Source organism: Culex quinquefasciatus, chromosome 3 (genome assembly GCF_015732765.1).
Source record: "Culex quinquefasciatus strain JHB chromosome 3, VPISU_Cqui_1.0_pri_paternal, whole genome shotgun sequence".
Classification (NCBI taxonomy): domain Eukaryota; kingdom Metazoa; phylum Arthropoda; class Insecta; order Diptera; family Culicidae; genus Culex; species Culex quinquefasciatus.
Window position 1 is genome coordinate 17,706,965 of NC_051863.1, and position 22,972 is coordinate 17,729,936.

The 22,972-nt window shown below is 41.6% G+C and overlaps 1 protein-coding gene and 1 long non-coding RNA gene across 2 annotated transcripts; one reads left to right on the top strand and one right to left on the bottom strand.

The window, feature by feature from the left end:
* The first annotated feature begins 782 nt into the window (after nucleotides 1-782).
* On the top strand, nucleotides 783-22,151 carry LOC6046223. Its single transcript, XM_038265027.1, has 3 exons — nucleotides 783-1,607; nucleotides 20,928-21,383; nucleotides 21,454-22,151. The coding sequence occupies exons 1-3, from the start codon at nucleotides 1,401-1,403 to the stop codon at nucleotides 21,961-21,963; spliced, it is 1,173 nt and encodes a 390-aa protein (XP_038120955.1). The 5' UTR covers nucleotides 783-1,400; the 3' UTR covers nucleotides 21,964-22,151.
* On the bottom strand, nucleotides 12,129-12,846 carry LOC119770345. The gene is made up of 2 exons (XR_005278786.1): nucleotides 12,692-12,846; nucleotides 12,129-12,626 (listed from the first exon to the last, which is right to left on the bottom strand). It is a non-coding gene; the product is annotated as an uncharacterized LOC119770345 (long non-coding RNA).
* Nucleotides 22,152-22,972: the final 821 nt, after the last annotated feature.

Consider the following 22,972-nt stretch of genomic DNA (forward strand, 5'->3'; position numbering starts at 1 on the left):
ATCCAGCGATTGAGCTCCCTGTTGGACATGAAATGAAACATCAGTTTCAGGACGATTATTTCTGTTTATGGTCTAAACATACTCCACTGCGCAGATGCTTGACCCAATCTCACCCCCCAGACCCAATGTCACCCCTGATAACGGTACGTTGTTTTGTTGGAATTCCGTTTTTTTTTTTTGCAAATTAGGTGAATTCCCAACTTTTACCCGACTAGAGCCCTGTAAACAAAAAACAAATAACAAACGAACCTTTTGACTCCACCAGCAGCACATGGCTTTTCGGAAATGTTCCGGTTCTCCCGTTTAACAAGCCCGTCCACCACTCCTTGCCCGGGTCCATGGACAAGATCGTAATCATGTCCCCCCGTTTTATCTGTAACTTGTCGCCGGTGGCCGGGGTGAATGCGCGCATCGCAAGACACTTTTCGGCAGACTCTTCCTTCGCTTCAACGCCACCGGTGGCAACTAGTTGAGCGTACGTAAACATCGATTTTTTTGGGAAAAAAAGGTTCGGAAAACTTTTTTAAAATTTACTTGCTCTCACTTTAGGTTTGTTTTGATTTATCGAACACGTTGATTAAAACCTGGAGAAATATGGGTAATATATCTTTATTGAGGTGGATTAGCATGGGGCGAAAATTTTAACAAAGTCATGTACAGACTTGAGCGCGTTGCTCAGGCTCTCACAATTTGACAAGTAATGGAAGCCTCTCAGTGAGCTACGGCACTTCTCTTTAAGGTTCTCTACTTCGTCCCAGTACGGGAGGAAAATCAACAAACCAAGTCGACCTTGCAGTCAGTCTTGTGCAGCGTTTCGAAGCGAGCGGTTACCATTCACCACTTCAGCATCGCGGGAAAATTTTCGAGTTCGTTTCGGCGCCTACTGCGGTCAGCACGTGCATTCTGACAAACGGCCAAAAAGTTTCTCCACGTTACCTCCTCCTTAAGTGCTCGCGCGCGATAATTTAGTGCAAATTTATGATGTTAATTAAGGTGCGGTGCGCAAAACGTGGTTCAAATTCGTTCTAGTGGGGGAAAAAATTGTGTGGAAAATCTCGTTAAAAGTATCGCCCCAAAACAGCCATAAAGTGTCGTGATTGAGTGAAGGTCGCCGGCTAAAAATTGCACACCTGGATCCCAAAAGGACTAAACGAACTTGGTGAGGGAGGAAAAACAGTATCAAACAGAGATTTTTATCGCCCTTTTAACGGTGTTTTTCGCGTCGCTCATTCGCGATAATACAGTCGGAAGCCACAAGTTTATTGAAAAAAAAAAAGGGAGAGATTCTGCAACGGAACCTTCCTTCGGAAGCATCAATTATTAACGTCCTCATCCGCGGTGAGCGGATTCTAGCGTAAAATTAAGGAAGGGGAATTTCCCAAGAAAACCCCATCTTCAGGATGTTGCGCTTTGGATTACTCAAGTACAAGAAGCTGAACAACAGCGTCTCCGCGGCGGAACTGGATGGTTTGGGTCGCGCCGGCGGTGACGATAATGGCAATCAGTCGGGGACGGCCACGACGACACCTGTACGGCACCAGCAGCAGCAGCAGCAACACCCGCACCAGATGATCCACAATCAGCTGAATGGAAGCTTGATGAAAAATGTAAGAGAAAAGTTCATCTTTTTTTACGTAGTTCTTTTTTGTTTTTGCTTATCGCTTTCGTCGTTCTATGAGGGGTGGGTTTTGTTTGGGGAAAGTTTGTCTTGGTTGGGGGATGGTTTTGTTTCGTGACAATATTTTACATTTTTTCGCGAATTTATCTTTTATGAAAAATGAGATGAGGGTTGCCCCTTGAAGTAGGTCAATGGCACTATGGTTATGGAATTGGTAATGCATGAATGTTGCATTTACTAGTAGATTGCTTATTTTTACTCCATTAAGTATCAAAGAAAAAAAAATCATGTTTTGCAACGAGTTGCTAACAATATTTTCAGCAATTCCGAAAAACGATTTTTGAATGGAATTTTATGTTAAACATTCATGTGTTAAGTAGATTCACCATTCGAAACAAAACAATATTGAAAAAAGTTACTTTTCGATACAAGTGTTGAGAAGCTCAACTTTTCAGCATCCATTTCAGTGCTGAAAAGTAGGACTGGTATTAAAAATTATTGATTTTCAAATCTGTTATTTTTGGTAGTTAAAAGTACACAGCAAATTTTGGATAGCCATTTCAGTAAAATAAATAACTGAATGCATTTCAGTAATTATCACATTGCTGAAAAATCAGTAACTGCATATCTGTCAAACTGAAATGTCACTTATGACATAATGTTTGGATGCTACCGAGAGAAAATCCTCTTTCAAACATGTTGTGCTTTTTTATTTTGTATTGTGATCTTTAGAAACCAAGGTAAGACAAATGTTAATAACAAATGCCTCGATGCTCACCACCTGTTTTTTTGGGTTTGGACGATTGATGAAATAAATGTATAAATAACAGTATAGGAAACATTTTCAATTACAAGCAAACTCAAATTTTGATAACAGAAATACCAGCAAATAACTGAATTTTCAGCAAAATAATTTGACGTTTCTTTTGTTGAAACTTCAATTGTTTTGACAACCATTTTACTGAAATTTCAGTAAATCATCTGTCAAAGTGACAAATATCAGTTAAAATCTAAATTACTGAATCGTTTAATGAAATTGCTGTAGTTGAAAATTCAGTAAAACTTTACTGAATTTCTGTAAAAAAATTTGGTGTGTACACACCAATTAATCATTACTGAATTCAGTTAAATTTACTGAAATCTGCACTACTGAAATTTTCAGTAAATGAAAACTTGCAGATATGTCTAATTACTTTTTCAGTTACTAAAATTGCCTCAAAGATTAAGTTACAATATTTATTCAAAACTTGAAGTTGTCATTGAAAAACTGTCCGAAGGTTTTTAAGTAGCTTCGAACAGTCGACTCTTGGGCAAATTTAAACTGGAGAGTTTTCTCAGTTTTAACATCAAATTCAAGTTCTGCGACCCCATTATAGTTCAATTAATCTTGCAGATTGCTTGTTAAATTAACATCTTCTTTATCAGAATATTTTATCAGCGCCATTTTGGCCACCATCTTTAATTTAAAATTTCCAAATTACACTGAAAAAAAAAATAAAAGTACGAAATTCCTAAATTCTTGGAATTTTGGCTCCTTTCCTTATTAAGTAATCCAAAAAAAAACCCGATTACTAAATAAGAAAAAGAGGCAAAATTCCTAGAATAAAGGAATTTGGTACTATTTTTTTTTTATTTCAGTGTACCGATTATCCGAAGATTTGGTTATCCGAAGTGAAATTCTTCAGAGGACTTCGGATAATCGAGCCTGGACTGTATTTTAATTATTGATGGAAGAATCTTCACTCAAAACTCAAAAAATCATCATCAGGATTATTCCGCGGAATATCGATTTCACTACTATACTTGCAGTCCTGTCACTATTCGTAAATGAAAGAGGTTTTTGATAACGATAATATTAACAAACAATGAGATTCACAAAAAAAAATCTTCAACTGAGTGATTTTCTTTTGTGTAATTCACCTTTTCTCTCTTTCACGGGCCAATAAAGTTTGCAAGACATTTTAACGATTATTCCATCAATATTTTTAGACAATATTTTGATATTTTCAATATGTTCCGATAAGAATCAACACAAAACAACAAAAATAGTGCATGGTTTTTGAAATTACAAGTTTTTAAGTGCTTTTAAATTGCTGTCCCTATTTAGACTGTAGTCCCGATTCAGCCCAGTTGTCAGCTCAGTTAATGGTAAGAAAGTTATTTCTAACTTTTGAAACATAAAACCTTCATGATTGTAATAACTCTCAACAACTCAGCAAATAAAAAATATCAAAATAATTTAATAGTAGTTTATGCAACAAGTTGCAAAAAGAGGATTTTTTCAGCACGAGTCGTACATTTATCCAACGAGGTTCACCGAGTTGGATAAATACGACGAGTGCTGAAAAAATCAGGTTTTGCAACGAGTTCCATACAACATTTTTTGCAATTTCAAAAAACACCCATTGAGTGAAATTTTAAGTCGAATTTTCATGTATTTTGTCAATAAATTGTTTTGGTACAGAAAAGTAGGCTATTTCGTCGTTCAAGAATGACAGGAAAAGTAAGTATTTTCACGACGGAATTGCAAAAAAAATATTATGACTCAAAAAAGCTTTTAATACTTTTTCAATACATGTGCGTCCATTCCGGGAATTCCCGAGACAAAATTCCCGGGATTTTTCCAAAACCGGGAATTCCCGAAATTGAAAAAAAACAATTTTGGTCTGGAACTTCATATTTGCGGAACTGCGGAATTCTTAGTAATCGGTAAGAATGTTAAAGCTTAAAAATTTGTATTCGGCATATCGATGCCTCTGTGCTCTCTCATTCTAACTGAATAGGAAAACCAGCAAGCTTAGTACAAGAGAGCACAAAAGTCATGGATATATTAGTATTAATATGGCTTATTGGGAAAAAAAATTTGAAATTTAAGTTCACAAATCCGCATACTATCCTTACGTAAAATTGACCGGTATCATTTTATTTGCAGTCGCCTCTTGTTTTTTTTTTTAATTTCAAAGACATTTTTCAAGCTTTTCTAGTCATGTGATGTGAAAAAAATAATTAGGGAAAAATATTATTATAAGAGACTTATTCTATTTAAATCACATCGGTTAAAAATTAATTTAAAAAATAATTTAATTTAAATCACATCGCTTCGCTTCGCTTCGCTTCGCTAGGAGACGGTGATTTTAGCGGATTGCAGACTGGATTTTCGCCATGTGATGTGATGATTGTCTAAGCCCAAGTTGCCTAGGAATCGATAATTGGGAATAGAACCAATTCCACCTGAACCAGATTCTCACCACCATGGCAGCCGTCCATTGCCGGCCGCTCCCATCTCCACCGCGCACCAGGGACAAGGAAAGGGAATTGGAAGACGGGAAGTGTTGATGCTCCACTTTTTTAAGAGTATTAAGGGAAAATCTCCACGGTATCCTCAAGTAAGTTTCGCTTGGAGTTGGACGGTTTTTGGGAAGGTGAATGGTCTGAGGAGCCACCCTAGGCGAATGGTAACGACCGTTTGCATTGTTGTTCGAATTCTTCGTGTGTTCTCATTTCTAATGGGAATGCTTTCAATTCTTCTCATCTCTTATTGGATGAATTCTATCAGTCGTCCAGGCGTATATTTTTAGATTCAATTTCAACTGCGCTTGCAAATCTTGCATGCAATCTTGTTTTTTGAGTTCTGATGTTCAAACTTGCATTCAATGCGATTCTAAGTCCGATTCTTGGATTCAACTATAGCAGTCTGATTTCTCCTCAAGCTACCAATGCTCCACGGTTAAGTGGAAAGCATTTTGCTTACCAATCCTAAGGACAGGGGATCGAACCCCGCCGTGAGCTTGAAGTTTTTTTTTCATCAATTCCAAATTTAATGAGTCCAGAACTCGTTGGGAGCAGATGGGTATCGAACCCAGAACCATTCGCTTATAAAGCGAACATCGTAACCATTCAGCCACGACCGCTCCCATAATAATTATTTAATTTTTAATTTAATTTAAATCACATCGGATAAAAAATTATGATTCATCTCAAATCCAAGGCACACTAAAAAACAACAAATTTTTTTTTTTATTTATTTAGAGCTTTCTAAAAACTGCTGTCCTTCTTTTAATTTAGGCTCTCTAATTAATGGTATTCTTCACGTAAACTAATGTCAAAAACATAAATAATGAATTTTATATCCCGCCGTTTGACACGTTGGGTTTTAAAACCCGCCAAACAAATCTTAGCAAACTGGGTTACAGCGAAAACGTCCTTGTCATTAATTTTCTGTTTACGATTGAAAAGGAAGTGATTTTGGAAATATGCTTTGATTGAATCGGAAATAAGTGACCAAATTAATTACTGAGTTCCCGATCCCGTAGATTTTGTAAATCCGATGACTTGACTCGTTGAGTAAATACATTCGGTGGTTCTGGATGTTAAACTTCTTGAACCGATGGAAGATTCATTACTGTGCCAACATGAGTTTTATATATTTTTTTTTTTTTGCTAGAGGCTTCAACCATTTACATATTCTCAAAAGAAAACAAAAAAAATACGGCTTTTCTGGTCAGAGTTCAGTTGCTACATGATGCCCGGTAAAAAAACGACAATTCGCATAGCTAAGTCGGGTGGTTTTGGCTGACTCGTTGGCCAACGACTCGGCCGACCGGGCAACATACTTTTTGTAAATTTTAGATAAGCGTCTGGTGGAAAATCGGTTGTCGAAATAGTCCGTAAAATGATTTTTTTAAGTCCTCCTGATCTTCTTTTTTAATTTATTACTTAATATATGAGTTCAAAAATAACGTGCAAAATAAAATTTGAATATGTCGCAGCGGAATGATAATTAATCATGATAGCCGCAATAAAGAATTTCGAATACTCTCTCCCAAAACCAGCCCCACCCATACTAAAACATGTATATTTCACTTAAAAAATAAATAAACTAAACAAGATAAAACATAATTCATATTCAGCTTCAGTTTCACATTAGAACACAAAAGATTATTTCGTTGAGTTTTCACTCCATGGTCCAACATAAGCGATCAAGGCGACAATTTCTGTCCAATTTGCTGAACTTCCGGATCCACAAAATGCGTTTCTTTATCTGGCCTGACCATCGGATCGATTAAATCTACGGGATTGGCAATTCTAGAACTCCGTAGCTTGCTTTCGGCCCAATTAAGCCTAATTAAAAACAGAACTCCAGAAAATACTGCCATTTCAAATGAAAACAGAAAATTTCTGACAAGACCATTTCCCCAGCAACTCCCAGTGTGCTGCGATTTGTTTGGCGGGGTTTAAAAATCATGGATGTCAAACGGCGGGTTTTAAAAGTCATTGTTTACGATTTTGACATTAGTTTACATGAAGAATAGTGTAATTCAATGATTTTATGGTTCTCATAATCCTCTCTGCGGTAAACGCAACGTAGTAGGGCTGGCCGCTTTAATTTTTGTATTACATTTTAGGGTGTTCTCGGATGTACTGCAATTATTAATAATGACAAGAAAAGTGCTTGGGACGTCATCTAATCACAAGACTTTCCAGCATGCTTTCATCGGACTGGCTACGTTTGTGTTAGATTAGATTAGATTAGTGTAATTGAATGATTTTATGCTTTAACATAAAAAATATAATGAAAAACATAAATTTTATTACTGTTTTAAAATTACTCGGGATCCCGGGAATTCCCGGGATTCAAAAAATGTTTTTTTCTCGTTTTCCGGGAAATTCAAAACCCGGGAAAATTGGACGCCCTATATCCATACAAAAAAAGACCTATTAAAAAAATTCAACATCTTGTGAAATTTTACGAGCGTTAAAGCTGTTGAGTTGATTAATTCCTTTTTAAAAATGCTACAAAAGCTCTTAATTTGCTTTCCTTACAATCTCCGGAGCGCAGATGTGCTACAATACGGGGCCACTCAAGGATCCCCGAAGAGTGTGACTCCAAACCGCGAGATTCCAAGGGCTCTCTCGCCGGAGGAGGTCCTTTCCTTTTTTTCCCTTCCAACCCAGCCCAGGGGGCATAATGATTTCCCAATTAACCACCACAACCACCATCAAATTCGTGACGACGACGCGAGGCCGGGATGATGAGTTTACACATTTTCCTGAACTACCAGCATGTTCTAAACATTTCTTGTTTTTTTTTTTCTTCCACGAGAATTTGACGGATAGTGATCTCTTTTATCCCTGGCTCACTCCCAACATACAAATGGATTGGATTTGGTGGAATTGGAAAATGATTATCGAGATCGGGTGTTTCTTCTCGTGAAAAGACAACCTCCGAACAAAGCATGATTTATGGCCGGTCCCTTACCGCGCGTTTTACTCATACGTTACACGCGAAACGGCTGCTGAGGAATGCTGCGATGGCATCAATAAGTCAGAGTCATCTCGAATCGAACGAATTGATTCCAAATCACGGACAAGGACTAATGGCGGGTGAGTCCCCTGGCGGGGACGGGATCAAACATCACGAAATCACCTCATCGGAGATGTCACCGACGACGATGATGAGGATGTCGCCTGGAAGGGACACCATTTGGGTTGTATCAGCACATCAAATGCTCTTTCTTCGAATGACACCCACGAAATGTTTGATAGCTGAGTTGCGTAAGATGAAACCTAATCAAACGAGCGTTGTTTAAAGGTTATACCGGTGGGAATTGTTTGTCTAATGATAGAGTGGTTCAAAATTGAAATTTAATATCAATTTTTCCGAATTTAAAACCGGTTTGGTATTTAAATTTTATTTTAGAGTAAATTTTCACAGATTTTGAAATCGAAAAAGATAAGTTGCACGTTCAAATCAAGGTTAAAATTTAATTTAACCTGGTAAAAATGTTCACTGCAACTGTCATATGGTCATAAAGTCTTGTCAGTCCGGTACACGCTAAAAGTGATACATTCTAAGTATGTGCAACATTTCCAACTCCCAAAAAAAATCATGAGTCCAAGTCCATTTGCTTATGAGGTATCCATTATTTAAACAGATTTTCAAATAGAAAAAGATAAGTTGACAGCTCAAATCAAGGTTGAAATTCAGTTCAACCTGGTAAAAATGTTCACCGCAGCTGTCAAAAGGTCATGAAATCTTGTCAGTCGGATACACGCCAAAAATGATACATTCTAGAGACGAGCAACATTTCGTTATCTCGGGGAAAAAAATCATGATTGCTGCCTTCTAGCATCAAAAATACCAAAGTCTGCAAAGTTTCGACTTCACTCGAATTGGCTTTCCGCAACCTACGCAAAGGTATCAAAGTGAATAATTTGAAATGTGATCCATCACACTCGCCTACGTAGGTACCATCCATGAAATGTGACTCAAAAACCGCTTTGGATAACAAAACAAGCTCGGCTGTTGACTACTGCTGCTTCGGCCTACTAGATCTCCCAACAGGTAATGGAATACGGAAGTCGGTGTTTGTGTTTCGATTACGCGCGGAGTCCCAAAGGTGTCCGGACAACTGTCAGCTAAGTACACACAACACACTAATTATGTAGAAGACACATTAAACAAGCCGCCTCCGCCGCCGTCAAGCTTCAAATTTCGGGGTGACGACCGGAAAGAGCTAGTGTAATTAAACTCGACGTGTTCGGTCATCATTTTTTCCACCCACTTTGCGCAATTGTGCCCGCAAATGATTGATGGGTTCGCATAATAAAACCTGATCGGGACCGGGTAATTGAACTGGAAATTATTGGACCAAATGAGGTGGAAGCGCAGTAGGCCGAACGGTTGGAGGTAATTATTTTTTTCCCAGGTGGTTGATGGACCGCTCTGTGTCAATATTGACATCTAGCGGGCCGTGTGTTCAATTTGAACCTTGATAGGTCATTCATCGCAAATATTTGGCTTGAATTTAAAAATACTTGTTTTGCTCATTTTTGACAACCAACACGCCAACTTTTAGCTTAATAAATAGTGCTACCGTTGCTGATAACGAGCTAGTTCTGGCCCTACGACGCAAACTTCAAAATCTGTTTACCTTTCCACGTTTTGTTTGCGCCCGAGCGAAGACTCACGTCATTGTTTGAGTTTGTACAAACGAGCCAAAATCCTCCAATAACGAGTTCCATCGAAGCATCAAAGCATGGCATTAAGACAAACACGATTACCATCAGCCACTTCAAGGAGCCCAGGAACAAGAAACGCATTTATTTTCGCTTCCCCCTTGTTCCGTACTAATCTCCCTGACGCTTGAACAGAAAATCGAATTGTCTTCGCAATACAAAAACTGTCAAAATAAACTCAACCCAATCAAATCAAGTTGAAAAGTTTTCCCTTCGTCACTCCGTCGCTTCCCTTACTTTGGGTAAACGAATTCACCCCAAATTTAGGGTCTACGTGCATTTTCCTGCGTTTCTATTTGAAGAAATCTTAGGGCAGCCAAAGTTGATTGACTTTGGGAACAATACCCGCCGATGTCGAACAAGCTGGCATCATCCAAGTCGGCGGCGGCGACGGCGACGTCCCACTGGAGAAACAAACGTGAAGTACCGTTCGGGGAAAGGTAAAAACCACATTACGAGACAGATCCAAGGAAGCTTCCATGGCCTTCTTGGACCAGCAAAGATCGCGTCTGGCGTCAATTTCCAAATGCGTGCGGGGGAAATTCTTTTCTTTTTATTTTTCGAGTCTCGAGGACGGAAATTGACGAGGAATCGAGGAGCATAATGGAAGCTAGAATAGAGCGTCGTCGCTGGAGACGGAAACGTGCGGTGCATACCGAACCGAAATTCGATAAGGGCTTCTTTGGGCGAAGAACGCGCTGCTGCTGACACAGAAGAAGGACGGCCGGTTCTGCGTATATTTCTGTAAAGTGCTGTTTGTGGTTGGCAAATAAAAAAATGTCGGCCTATCGACAATGTATGGGTAGGGGAGGGCAACCAATTTTAGAAAAAAGTCAAAATCATTAAGTTTTCGTCAAAACAAACGAAAATTGAGTGAAATTATTCCAGATCCGAATGATATTCACCCAAATCTGACACTCGCTCTAATTACCCATTTTTGAGTAGATTCTGTTTTGGCGAAAACAGAGATATCTCGTACACTCGATTAAGAGCTAATGAATCAGCATTATACTGCACTATATTGCCGATTAAATGCTATTCGCACGTCCAACACCCAACAAGAGTTACTCTCCCCTAAAGGAAGGAAATTCGTGCAACAACAAAAGCATGTGTTGCTTGATTCCAACGCGACTATTCAAGTGTTGGCACAGCCTACTTCGCGCGCTGTCGTCAAAATGCAGCCACAGCTGAGTTTGTTCCCGTCGAGGAGGAAGCAGGGGCTTCGACGAAGGAGAGGCGGTCAAAATAAATTGTTGAAATTTGAATCGTATCGAATCGAATCTATTTATCAGCAATAATTGAGAAAACGGGGTTGGGACTCTGCTTCTTTCTAGAACAGCTGTGTGGTACACTGGAAATTGCATCCATCCAGGGAGAGCAAGGCAAAACAAAACAAAACAACAACAGGGCGAAGCTTCAAGTGGTGTGGAGATGTCGGTGAGCATCTCTAAGACTTCTTGATATTTGGATTACCCTATCTGAGAATTATCATGTAACACCGATCCGTGTTACCTGGGATTGAACGATCTGGAGGAAGAGTGACAGATTAGGACAAGTGAGCAGAGAGTGTACACGTTTACGGAACGAGCGGAGCGGATCTCTACAGGTCCGAACGGGGCATCAGGAACCGGACCGTGGTCAGAGGGCGGTCGGGAGGTAGGCTACTGCAGCCATCGTGCTGCGTCCGGAACCTGCGTCCCTACATCTGGCGACGAGGAGTAAGTGGTAAGAAAAGTGAAAGTGTGGAAGTTTTTTTTTTTGCTGCGCGGGGCGTAGCGCTGAGCCGCACTAAGCTTTGGCGGATGATTGAAATTTGTCAGGTTGGAGCAGGGAGTAGACGACCTGTCAAACTCCATACAGTGTGAGCCTACCTCTCATCTTTTGAGATTTTTTGGTACTTTGACATGTTTTGGTACTTTGACAAGTGAGAAGTGTCAATTTTGGTACTTATGAATTACCCTAATATCGCACAACTTGGTTTTCATTCGGGTAAAATGTCAATCATCAATCTTACCTATTTATGGAAATTAAATTTCTGAGAGGTTTTAAACTATTTTTTTGTCGTTTTCTTATTGCCACAAACAGTATAAATAAATTCAAAGACAACACGTCTTGGGTTTTGGATGTTTTCATGTAATTTTTTTTAGTCAGTCGCCGATCTGCTGACCTGACGATGCTTGGTCAGCTTAGTACAGCACCAAATTGCTGCTGCTCAAAACGCAAACAAACACTGCTCCGTTTCCGCCGGGGGAACCGGAATGACGAGAACAGATCGAAGAGGAACGGGTCAAGTTGATGCGAATGTTCAACAAATCCCGCGCCGGTTATAGTTATTCAAACGCCCGAGGAGGTCAAAGCCAAGCGGGAGAGGATTCGACAGGTGGCGAAAGTGCACCAGAAACAATTAATCGAAAACCGCGACCAGAGGAAAGTTTTGGGGCAAAAGGAGCACGAGACTAGGACAGGCCGGAATAGATCGAAAACGCGGCCGTTCGGGGCAGGCAACAGGGCAAAGCTTCATTTATTTATTATGTAATATGTCTGTTGATCTCCTTCCGGAGTCAGCCGGTGCTAGACCGTTTGCTCCATGAGGTGGCAGCCGTGTCCAAAAACCAATTGATAGGACAAGACACCCATAATTCGCATACTGGAAGATTCTGCAGCACGTTGACGTCGGTCAGTTCCGTCAGTTTTGGGAAACAGCCGGTTGATTCCTTCTGCGATCGTGGACATCATTCCGGGTACATTTTAGATTGGTTTGGTCGTTCTCAGTGATGGTTCGGAGTCTGCGTCAAGCGAGAATCGTTTGGGGGTGCTCAAAGCGACCTGGTTGGTGCGCTTTCTGTTGACCTTGGTGTGGCAATTCCGGCACAGCGTTTCGTTCATTGCAAGCGCTATCTCCTTCGAGCCGAACACAATGTAGATGAAGCCCCCAGATGTCCATGAACCACGCCGTGGGTTTTGTTGTTGGGTTCACTTTGCGACTGCACTGGGGGAGGTGGAGATTCATATTTTATTAAAAGATCATTGTAGCACTGCTCTGTTTACACCTACCTCGTGGAAGATTTGATTAATTTGATTGACTATTGATAAGAAACGACATAATTTTGTTGCTTTTTCGCATCTTTACTTTTATCGCTGTTAGAAACAAACGCCCACTCTTTATAAACAAACGACGCCATATTGAAATGATGTGAGGTAGGCTGAAATCCCCAGCTGTCATCCCCCTGGGTTGGAGGGATTTTCGGGATTTTTCCTTTCAGTAGTTTCAGGCCTACTCAGATTGGTTTGTTTTGGTTTCGTGGAGGCATAATAAACTCATTCGGAAGGAGTGGCCGAACGTTTTAAGGTTCTATATAGTGTTGCCGGACATTTGTCTGTATTGGATTGTTACAGATTTCTGTCAAAACTACTCAATTTTGGGTAAAGATATTTTAGCGTTGTTTGAGATGTGTCACAATAATTTCATAAATGGGAAATTCTCCTATTTTGATAGTTAAGGAAGCGGTCCAAATTCAATTCAATTCACCTAATATGACTATTTAAACAACTTATTTTGCAACATTTGAGGTAAATTTGCTTGCTCATTATATAATTTCAGATTTACAGCAGCAGTAATTTAATGTTAAATTTCTAATATGCCAACATTAGGTGCCCGGTGGAATCACATGCTGTTTCTTCTAGTGGACAATTTACAACTTCGAGGAGTTGAGGAGTCTGAGTTGATTGATTTTCTGAGTAATTCTTCAAGTTCAACACTCTGAGGAGTTAATGCATTTTCTGAGGAATTTGGCAAGTTCAAGACTCTGAGGAGTAGATGAGTATTCTAAGTATTTTTCCATATTCAAAACTCTGAGGAGTTGATGCATTTTCTGAGGAATTTGGCAAGTTCAATACTCTGAGGAGTTGATGTGTATTCTAAATAGTTTCCCAAGTTCTAGTCTCTGAGGAGATGATACATTTTCTGAGGAAGTATAAGACTCTGAGGAATTGATGCATTTTCTGAGGAATTTGGCAAGTTCAATACTCTGAGGAGTTGATGTGTATTCTAAATAGTTTCCCAAGTTCTAGTCTCTGAGGAGATGATACATTTTCTGAGGAAGTATAAGACTCTGAGGAGTTGATGAGTATTCTAAGAAAATTTCGAGTTCAAAACTCTGAGGAGTTGATGCATTTTCTGAGGATTTGGGCAAGTTCAATACTCTGAGGAGTTGATGTGTATTCTAAATAGTTTCCCAAGTTCTAGTCTCTGAGGAGATGATACATTTTCTTAAGAAGTATAAGACTCTGTGTAGTTGATGAGTATTCTAAGAAAATTTCGAGTTCAAAACTCTGAGGAGTTTATGAATATTCTAAGTAATTTTCCAAGTTCAAGGCTCTGAGGAGTTGATGCATTTTCTAAATAAATTTTCCAAGTTCAAGTCTCTGAGGAGTTGATGAATTTTCTGATGATTTTTGCAAGCACAAGACTCTGAGGAGTTGATGATTTTTTGAGTAATTCTCCAAGTTCAAGACAGGTAGGAGTTGGTGAATATTGTAAGCAGTTTTCCAAGTTCTAGTCTCTGATGAGATGATACATTTTTTGAATAAATATTTCAAGTTCAAGACTTTGAGGAGTAATGCATTTTCTAAGTAATTTTACAAGTTCAAGACTCTGAGTCAAGCTCTGAGTAGTTGTACTGATGAACTCTGAGGAGTTGTATTGGAGATTTCTGAGGAGTTGTCGGAGAAGTTCTGAGGAGTTGTACTAAGAATATAAGTTTTGCGGAAGAACTCTGTTAAAAAAAAAAAATAATTAAATTTTATTATATCATAGAATATCCTTTCTGATTAAATCTGAAACTAATGTTATAAATTATAGTTCTGAGGAGTTTACTAAGTATTGATTTTTAAAGTCTTTAGGAGTGGATGTTCTTTTGATGAAATAGAATTTGATTTGGTAGAAGATCTCTGAGGAGTTAATTGATCAAATTTTCTAAGAAATGGACTTTGGTGCTGCTCTGAGGAGTTAATGACAATAACAGTACAAGCTCTGAGGAGTGAATCATGATAAGAATAGATAGAGCTGAATTGCAAATGTATTTAGCTAACAAGAGGTGCGTTGAGCATGAATTCTGAGGAACCGATCACTGTAGAATTACACAAAGCTTACGGGATATCAATTACGTGTATGTTCGCTTTTTCGTTTTGGAAAAGTTGATTGAATGGTATGAAAAAAAAAACAGTTGAAGCATAGTGCGGTTAATTCGAAGCAGTTAAATACATAATTTTCAGATGTGCTAGAGCGGTATACGCACTTGGTAAGCAACCAGTCAAGGAAAATTTCAAATGGACAGCAGCGAAAGCAAGCCAGAGAGGGCGAAGAAAAAAAATCGTTCCTTCTCCTTTTTTTTCTACTGTTCGTAAAGCCATTTCTTGGTCCCTTTTCTTGAAAGGTGCGTATTGGCCCTAAGCTGTGAGTTATACAAAAAAAAAGAAGGGGTGAGATTCGAGATTACCTAAAGTTACTTTAAATTGTCATTTCAAATGAAACTACATTGACATGAATTTTAATCAAAAGTAGGCATATTACAACTATGTACAATGTACATTTCTGTACATAAAAAAAATCGATATTTACAATTCTGGTCTGTGAAACTTTAGGGGGGATGTGGAGATGTCGGTGAGCATCTCTAAGACTTCTTGATATTTGGATTACCCTATCTGAGAATTATCATGTAACACCGATCCGTGTTACCTGGGATTGAACGATCTGGAGGAAGAGTGACAGATTAGGACAAGTGAGCAGAGAGTGTACACGTTTACGGAACGAGCGGAGCGGATCTCTACAGGTCCGAACGGGGCATCAGGAACCGGACCGTGGTCAGAGGGCGGTCGGGAGGTAGGCTACTGCAGCCATCGTGCTGCGTCCGGAACCTGCGTCCCTACAAGTGGGTCGAGTACCCACCGGAGGGTTTGTCGAAAGGGAAAGGGATCGATTGTGCCCAAAAAAATGTTTGAGACGCGTCTTCGGGGTCCTTCGAGGTGGAAAAGCGGTCCATGTGCACCGAGGGCATTCGCCTGGGACGCCAAACGGGCGAGTAAATAAATGGTGATAGGATCAGATGTTATTTTTAAATTAAATGGTCTCGTACTTAAACCGTCGTCTGCGGTCCCGCGAACGCACTAAAACGGGTACGCGGTCCCTTCGTGGAAGGTTTTTCCCGGGGAAAATATTTACATTTGCGACCCGGAATAATTCGTCGGAATTAATTAATTGATAAATAACTTGATTATACTTGAGAAATGCACGCAATCAACGTCGGGGACGAGTGGGACACGTGTCACTCGGCAGGCCATGACAGGGTCTGCAGTTGGCAGTCGCCTACTGTGAACGAAGCGCTTTGTCCGCGAAATTCCGGTTCAACGAACCGCGTTTGCAACATGTAATCAAATATGGCTTTGCAAAATTTGATTTGAGCTGGCCCACACAATAATTTGCGCACATTTGAAGCTATCGGGGTGGCAATTTGGATTTTACGTCCTCGGAGAGGACGGAAATTTGGAACGAGCACGTGCTCGCCTAAAAGAGGGCGTTCCCGAGAGGAAAAGGATTGGAAATTAGTTTCTGCCCCGGATTCGTTCCAAGAATTGGAGTTCATTTCGGATTTGATATCTGCATACGGGCTTGAAAATCGTATTAAAACTGGGCGTTGCTCCATTTCCTCGAAATGACTGAAAAATTAAACTTCAACTTTTCGAAACAGAAGTCCCCAAATTCAACATAAAAATTCCCAAAGTTGCTAAATAGTGACATATTTCCCCAATAATCTTCGTCGCGGCCTATAAAATTGTAAAACACTACCAGCGATCACATTTGAAGTATAAAAGTCCCACGCACGTCCCAAAGGGCCAAACAAACTGCCGTCTGTTTACAACATTCGAATGGGACCCCGCCGCTATTTGTTTACCAAACCGTGTGACTAATTGGTTTCATTTTTATGATGCTTCCCGGCCCCACCGAAAACTGTTTATTTTCCCTCGCTGCTCGAGAATCGAGTAGCTTTTTCATCATCGACGGCGGCGGCAGCTACTTTGATCCCCTTTCGTGCCCTAGTTTGCGCACTCGTGACGCAATTGCAGCAGGCTTGCCAACTGTCAAATTTTTACTCACGCAGTGCGTACTAGATCGTTTACGCGGTTCTTTTTTCGGGTTTCAATTTTTCCAGCCAATGAATCACGCGTGTGGTCTACTAATTACTGCAGAGTTCGAGACTCTAGATTGGGCCAAATTTACGATCTAACCTATTTATTTGAAAGTGTTCCTCCCCCCAAAGTGCGGGAAGTCTCAAGTGGTGGCTCAAAATTTCCCATCCCGCGACCATTAACCCATCCGCCGAGTGAGCATTTTCCTTGGCGTTTTCATGCCACGTCCATAAATTATGATTCCTTCTTATTAAAAGCGCGCGATTCACACAGAAAGATTCCTCTCGAGACCAGATTGTTTTATCCCGGGCTAATGGAATTTCTGGCGTGAACTGAACCGTGCCCGCACACACTTGAAGACGGGGTCGTCGTGACCAAGATTCCCAAGGCGGCGAGAAAAAAAAATCGAAATTTATAATATTTACTTTTCCAGCTGGCGCAGATTCTGCGGTGGAAATCGACCCTGGGGCCCTTTTTTTGGCTGTGGAGAGATCGCCTCCGACAAATGAGTTTCCATTACGGATTTCGAGACGTAATGGGTAGTCACAGACTAGGAGATTTTATGTTAGAAGAATCTAGTTGATTAAATACGATCAAAAGTGCTAAATTTACCCATGTTTTGATTGGTTTTTGGTGCGTGTATCTGTCATTTCATACAGAATACACACTTATTTAAAATAGCTAATATTTGAGTTTATCCAAATTCGTCAAAACCGAAGTCGCGTTAGAATTTTGAGTGAAAATCACTCAGACATGAGTTAAATTCACTGATCTCGCCGAGGATCTCGCACTTTTTCGTGTTTTACAGTTTACGGCAAACTCGCAAACAAGGCAGAATGTATGCTGGCTGACGTTTCAACAAACAAATCCAGGCAAACAAAAAAAGCAGGCAAACTGGCAAGCTGTCAAAAAGTGCGAGTTTGTTTGTTTGTTTGCCGTAGTGTAATAGCTCCTTGAGTACGTTCGGTTTCGACGCAATGATAAAAAAAACTCAGTTTTCAGAGTTATGTGAAATAAGCATGCAGCTTACTTTGATTGTCAGCACAAATGTTTGAAATGACCGTTATTTTTCAAAACACAATGCCTTCCAAGAGCATCTCCTCTGAATGTCTGTGGACCATCCAAGGGCGTTAAAACATTGGCTCATCCAATTAGTAGTCCACGGAGCACGTGGGCCCTTTCCCCATGCGCACGGTGCAGACACATATCTTAATGCGTTCGCGTGATAAATGCACCCATTACTTATCCGTTCCCCAGCATATCGAAGCGGACTTTGTTTTGACTGGAGATTTTCGAGCGAGCGAGAGCTGAATTAATTTACGATGCACGCATTTAGATTGGAGACCAATTCGGTGGTCACTTGTCACCACGGCGCGTGAACGACCTGCGCGCATCGCCCAATAAATTAAGGAAAGAAATTATCACCTTCTAAAAAAAAAACTATATCCAAACGCAGTGTGCCATGACTCGACGATATAGTAAAAGTGTCAAGGGCAATAAAAATCAAAGATAGCCGGAGAACTTTTTTTTTTTGTTTCTTATCTCCGATCTAGTCGGCCACGACCCTTGGTACGGTGTAAGAGACAACGCCTTCTTCCTAGACCTTTGAAAACTTTATTGCTCCCTTGAACCTCACACGGCCCGCTGTATACGGGGAACCTGTGATAAGGTCGGGTGATTCATCGACCGAAACTGGGTGTGGAGTCGTCCTCCTTGGCCACAGGGAGACATAAATTTTGACCAGATTCGAGTCGGTTGATAGGTTTTTTTGACGGTTCGTGTTAAAACGATTGAAATCTTCTCGTTTTTAAGCATTTCAGATTTTCTTTTTTCTCCCTTGTCATTCTGAAGGACGAAAAGATGCAAGTTAAAAAAGGATAACGAAATGACCCGAGGGATGATAGTTATTTTTTATAGGTTTTTTTCCTTTTTATTTTGCTCTCCATTAGCCTCGAGTGGTTGTTCTGAACTTTTACCTCATAGATTCGTTCGATTTGCTTGCTAACCGTTAAAAGGTTCTTCTTGAACTTCAGACGCCCCTTTTTTTACTAAAAGTCTGACAAAATTACTCCGCGTCGAGTTCCCACCAACTCACGGTAACCCACGACCACGCATCACACCCTTTCTCCGGGATATTCCGTTTCGTTATACCCCGTATAATGTTGTCCAATAAAGTATGTTTCAATTCGTTACGCTAATCGTCGTTCGATGAGGTCGCCGCCGAGAACGTCGTACTGCGTACTCTGCTTGATTAGGTCGTTTTCCCGGAAAAGCACTTGCTTTTTAACGACTTCGTAGAGCCAAAGTTACAAGCCCAACGATTGTTTGGAATTGACATTCCTCATCACGCCCGCGACAGCTCATGGCCTGCTACAGGGGTCGCTAAACGCCCCGCTGAAAAAGGGGCGCTTACCTCCGAGCTAGCGCTGACGAAATTTTCCGATTGCTTCGATCGCAGAAAGTGGCGCTCACCTTCACGGGGTTCGAAATTAAATTATTCGAAAGATTCTCACTCGATACGGTGCGCGACCTTGTCGTAATTCAGCACCGACTTCTCCGTTCGTCATACCGTTCCCCGGAGGTGGGGAACCCAATTTCGGTTCCGTTTCGTTTGGCTTCGAATTTTGTTTATTGAACCGGGATTTTATCTAAATTTAATTTGCACGCTTTTTTCCCCGCTCTTCCCATGATGTCGACGTTCCGGAAGAGGGTGCTTGCTGTCCCAAAAAAAAGGACATGATGAGGATGAACATTTCTTCCGGGGGTCGGCGGGGGAAAAAAAAGGTGAAATTGGGTTCTACAACCCATCGGACCCAGGTGTCACAAACAAGCGCAGGAATCTTCTTCACCTTCACCGCACCGAGAGGCCCTCGAGTGGTGGGGCTTACCTAAAAGATATAGACACTTGAGCCGTCGGATTTCACGGAATCGAAATGAGGTGTTGGTTTCGGTTCTTATTGGCCTTCGCAGAACATGATGAGCTCGAGCTCGAGGAGAACCTTTTTGAGCCGGGGATTGTTTATGTACCCGGTCGTTGTAAAAGGTAAAGTTTACTGGCGGGATTGTTTCGAAAAGTAATTGGTTCTTTATTTTTGTTAAATTAACTATGATGCTTAAAGACTGAGGAGTCTTTTTTAGTAAAATTGAGATTTCGCATAAACCGTACATTTTTTCGGAAAACTAACTCGACAAGTTGTAGGTAGCATTATTAGCAATCTACTACCCAAAAATGAGCTTTATTTGTTCAGACTAGCTAGAGTTTTTGTCTTTTTAGTATGCTTTTTGACAGAAGAAAATCGAGGTTAAAGCCAATGATTCAATTTCGGGCGTCCCGCCAAAGTGCACGCCCGTATTATTGCTCCCCGCCGTCTGTACTACACGTGGCCGACACGTGGAATTTCGCCTTTTATCGTCCATATTTTATGCATGCAAATGAGCTCCGGTGGAACCGTTAAACAAGCGAACTTCGGAACGACAACCTGAGAATACCCACGGGGAGGGAGGAGTGAAACGAAAGCGGACCAATGAGATCATCAAAAATTCATAATTCTCTAAGCCATATCATACCGCTGGTGGATTCAGCCCAGCTCAACGTGTACCACCGAGCTTGTTTTTCTCGTCCTGACGTATGGTTTCGACCGAGAAACACAAAAGAACAACAAACCATTTGCGTAAATGTACGCACTTACGCTGCCCCCTCCCACCTTTCAACGTCGAAATTGTCCCGGAGCGCAGCTGTGGCGACGCAATATTATCATATTAGAACGTAACTTGCAATATTCTACCTTTCTTTCTTGGCCGCCACGCCACCACGCATTTGCCTTTGCCGAGCGAGGAGTAGATTATCATTGTTTGGCTCAAACCTAATTTGGCGTGTAATGCCACGCTAAACCGTTTTAATCTAATTTCAACGCGGGTCCTGCGGATCGCAGCAATCGGTGTGTCTTTAGCGGAACCACGTGTTTGCTTGACAAGCCTCGTGTAATCGTCGTGGGATTATGTAGTTGGGATTTACTGTCATGGCTGACTGCGATGCCGCCACGTGTTTGCTTCCGAATGAACCTCATTTTAATGAAACCAAACTTTCTCATCTCTTTTCCAACAGACAAACTCGCTTGCCAAGGACCAATCGACCCGGAAGCCGACCACCAACAACACAGTTCCTACGCTGGACGCGTTCAGCGCTGCGGTCGTGCTCGAACGCCGAGGCAAAAAAGCAACCCAATCGCCGGCCAAAAGCGCCTCCCCGGCCAGCAGTAATTACAAACTTTTGGCCGGCCCCGCCGAGCAGCAGCGGTCCCCGGACAGCCCAGCCGTCCTCGCCAAAAAGCCCTCGTCCTCCACGATGAACTGCAAGGCCCGCATCTACAAGTGTATCAAGCGGATCCTGAAACGGAACAACTTTGCCGGTGGCAAAGAGCAAAAAGTTCAGCCGCCGCAGCAGCAGGTGCAAGATAAATCAAAAGTGGACTACCGAGAGATTAAGAGCTTGCTGGAGAAGGAGAAACCGGCGCTGGATTACGATGTCAACCTGGCCAAGTGTGTGGACAAACCGGCGCTGGTAGGTTCACCTCCCCCTTTCCGAATTGGGATAAAGTTTATTAACGCCTCGCTTTCTTCTCTTCCTACAGATCAAGAAAATCGCCTTGAATTTACTGAAATCAGCGGAAGACGATGGCCGCGCAGCGCTAGTGGCCGAGCGTCTCTCGGAGACGCCCTCGGTTCAGAGCGATCTGGAGCGGGAAGCCGAGTACGAGCGGTTGTGCGGCGAGTCGTGGTACCACGAGAACCTTCCCCGGGACATGTCGCTGGACCTGCTGGCCGGCAAGTGTCCCGGCGCGTTCGTCGTACGGCGCAGCACCACCCAGCAGGACTGTTTCGCCCTGTCCCTGCGCGTACCTCCGCCCGGACCCAAGATCGCCCATTACCTCATCGTCCGAACCGCCACCGAGGGCTACCAGATCAAGGGCTTCCCCAAGGAGTTCGGATCGCTGCGCGCCCTCATCGTGCACCACTCGGTCATGCCGGAGGCGCTTCCGGTCCCGCTGGCCGTGCCGCGACCCGCCAACCTGGCTGTGAAATCCAAATGCGACGACGATTACGACACCGTCTTCGAACTGGCGGAAACGGCACTCGCCTAATGTTCGCCCAAGAACCCGCGTGTTTTGTTGCATGCTCAAAGATACCACCTAATATATGAATGATTACATGTTACGAGAAACTTTTACCAAAACCTTATTGTTACCTAGATATCGGCACGTAGGCTATTATTAACTATACATAGGAGAAAATATAAATTATTTAACATGAAAATTTATCACAAAATCAACCTGCGCTGCGTGCCTTTCCATTATTCGTGATCACCTCTCCCTGCGCAGACAAATTACAACACTCCCCTCGAGAGCCCAAATTACACGCCCACTTGTGTCGTGCGGACGGACCAAATCAACTCTGGACCCTTCATTAGCACAAACCCAACCTGCAATTAAGCCGTGTGCGTTGGTGCGTAGATTGGTTCCGACCTTGGCGCCAATGTCTGACCACAAACACAAACAGACTCCGAAAATAAAGAACCAAAAAATAACAGGCGGAAACAGCTCAAATTCCAGGAAATGCACTAATAATTGCATTAGACGAGGCCGGTAGTGCGGTGGCGGTGGCGGCGACGGCTGCGATTTCATATGTTTAACCTCTCTGTCTCTGTGTAGGCGGCGGAGGATAGCGAGGACATGTGGACACACAACGGTTCTCGGATTTCGTGCGCACACCGGCCGTCGCCGGCGAAGGCAAATTTAATTAGTAAAAGACGTGGTATTTAGTGAAAAGTGAAAAAAAAGGTCAGGTCAGTAATAAGCATAAGCGCATGAAATGCTGGCCTCGTTGTTGGAGGTGAAACCTGTGTGTGGTGGAGTATGATTTTTAATATTTTGCAAAATAGTAGACGGGTTTGCGAATTCAAGCTTCTAAACATTTGAATGCAACAAGTGTTTCGAAAAGCATTTTACACTAGCTCAGTTGTTTCGCAATCAAAAAATGTAGGATTGGTCGAAAACAAAAATTTAGCAAAAAAAAACTTTTTGCGATACTAAACATCGAACATTTTTAAAAATTAAAAAAAATAATGAGTGAACCTAAACATGCCAAAAATGA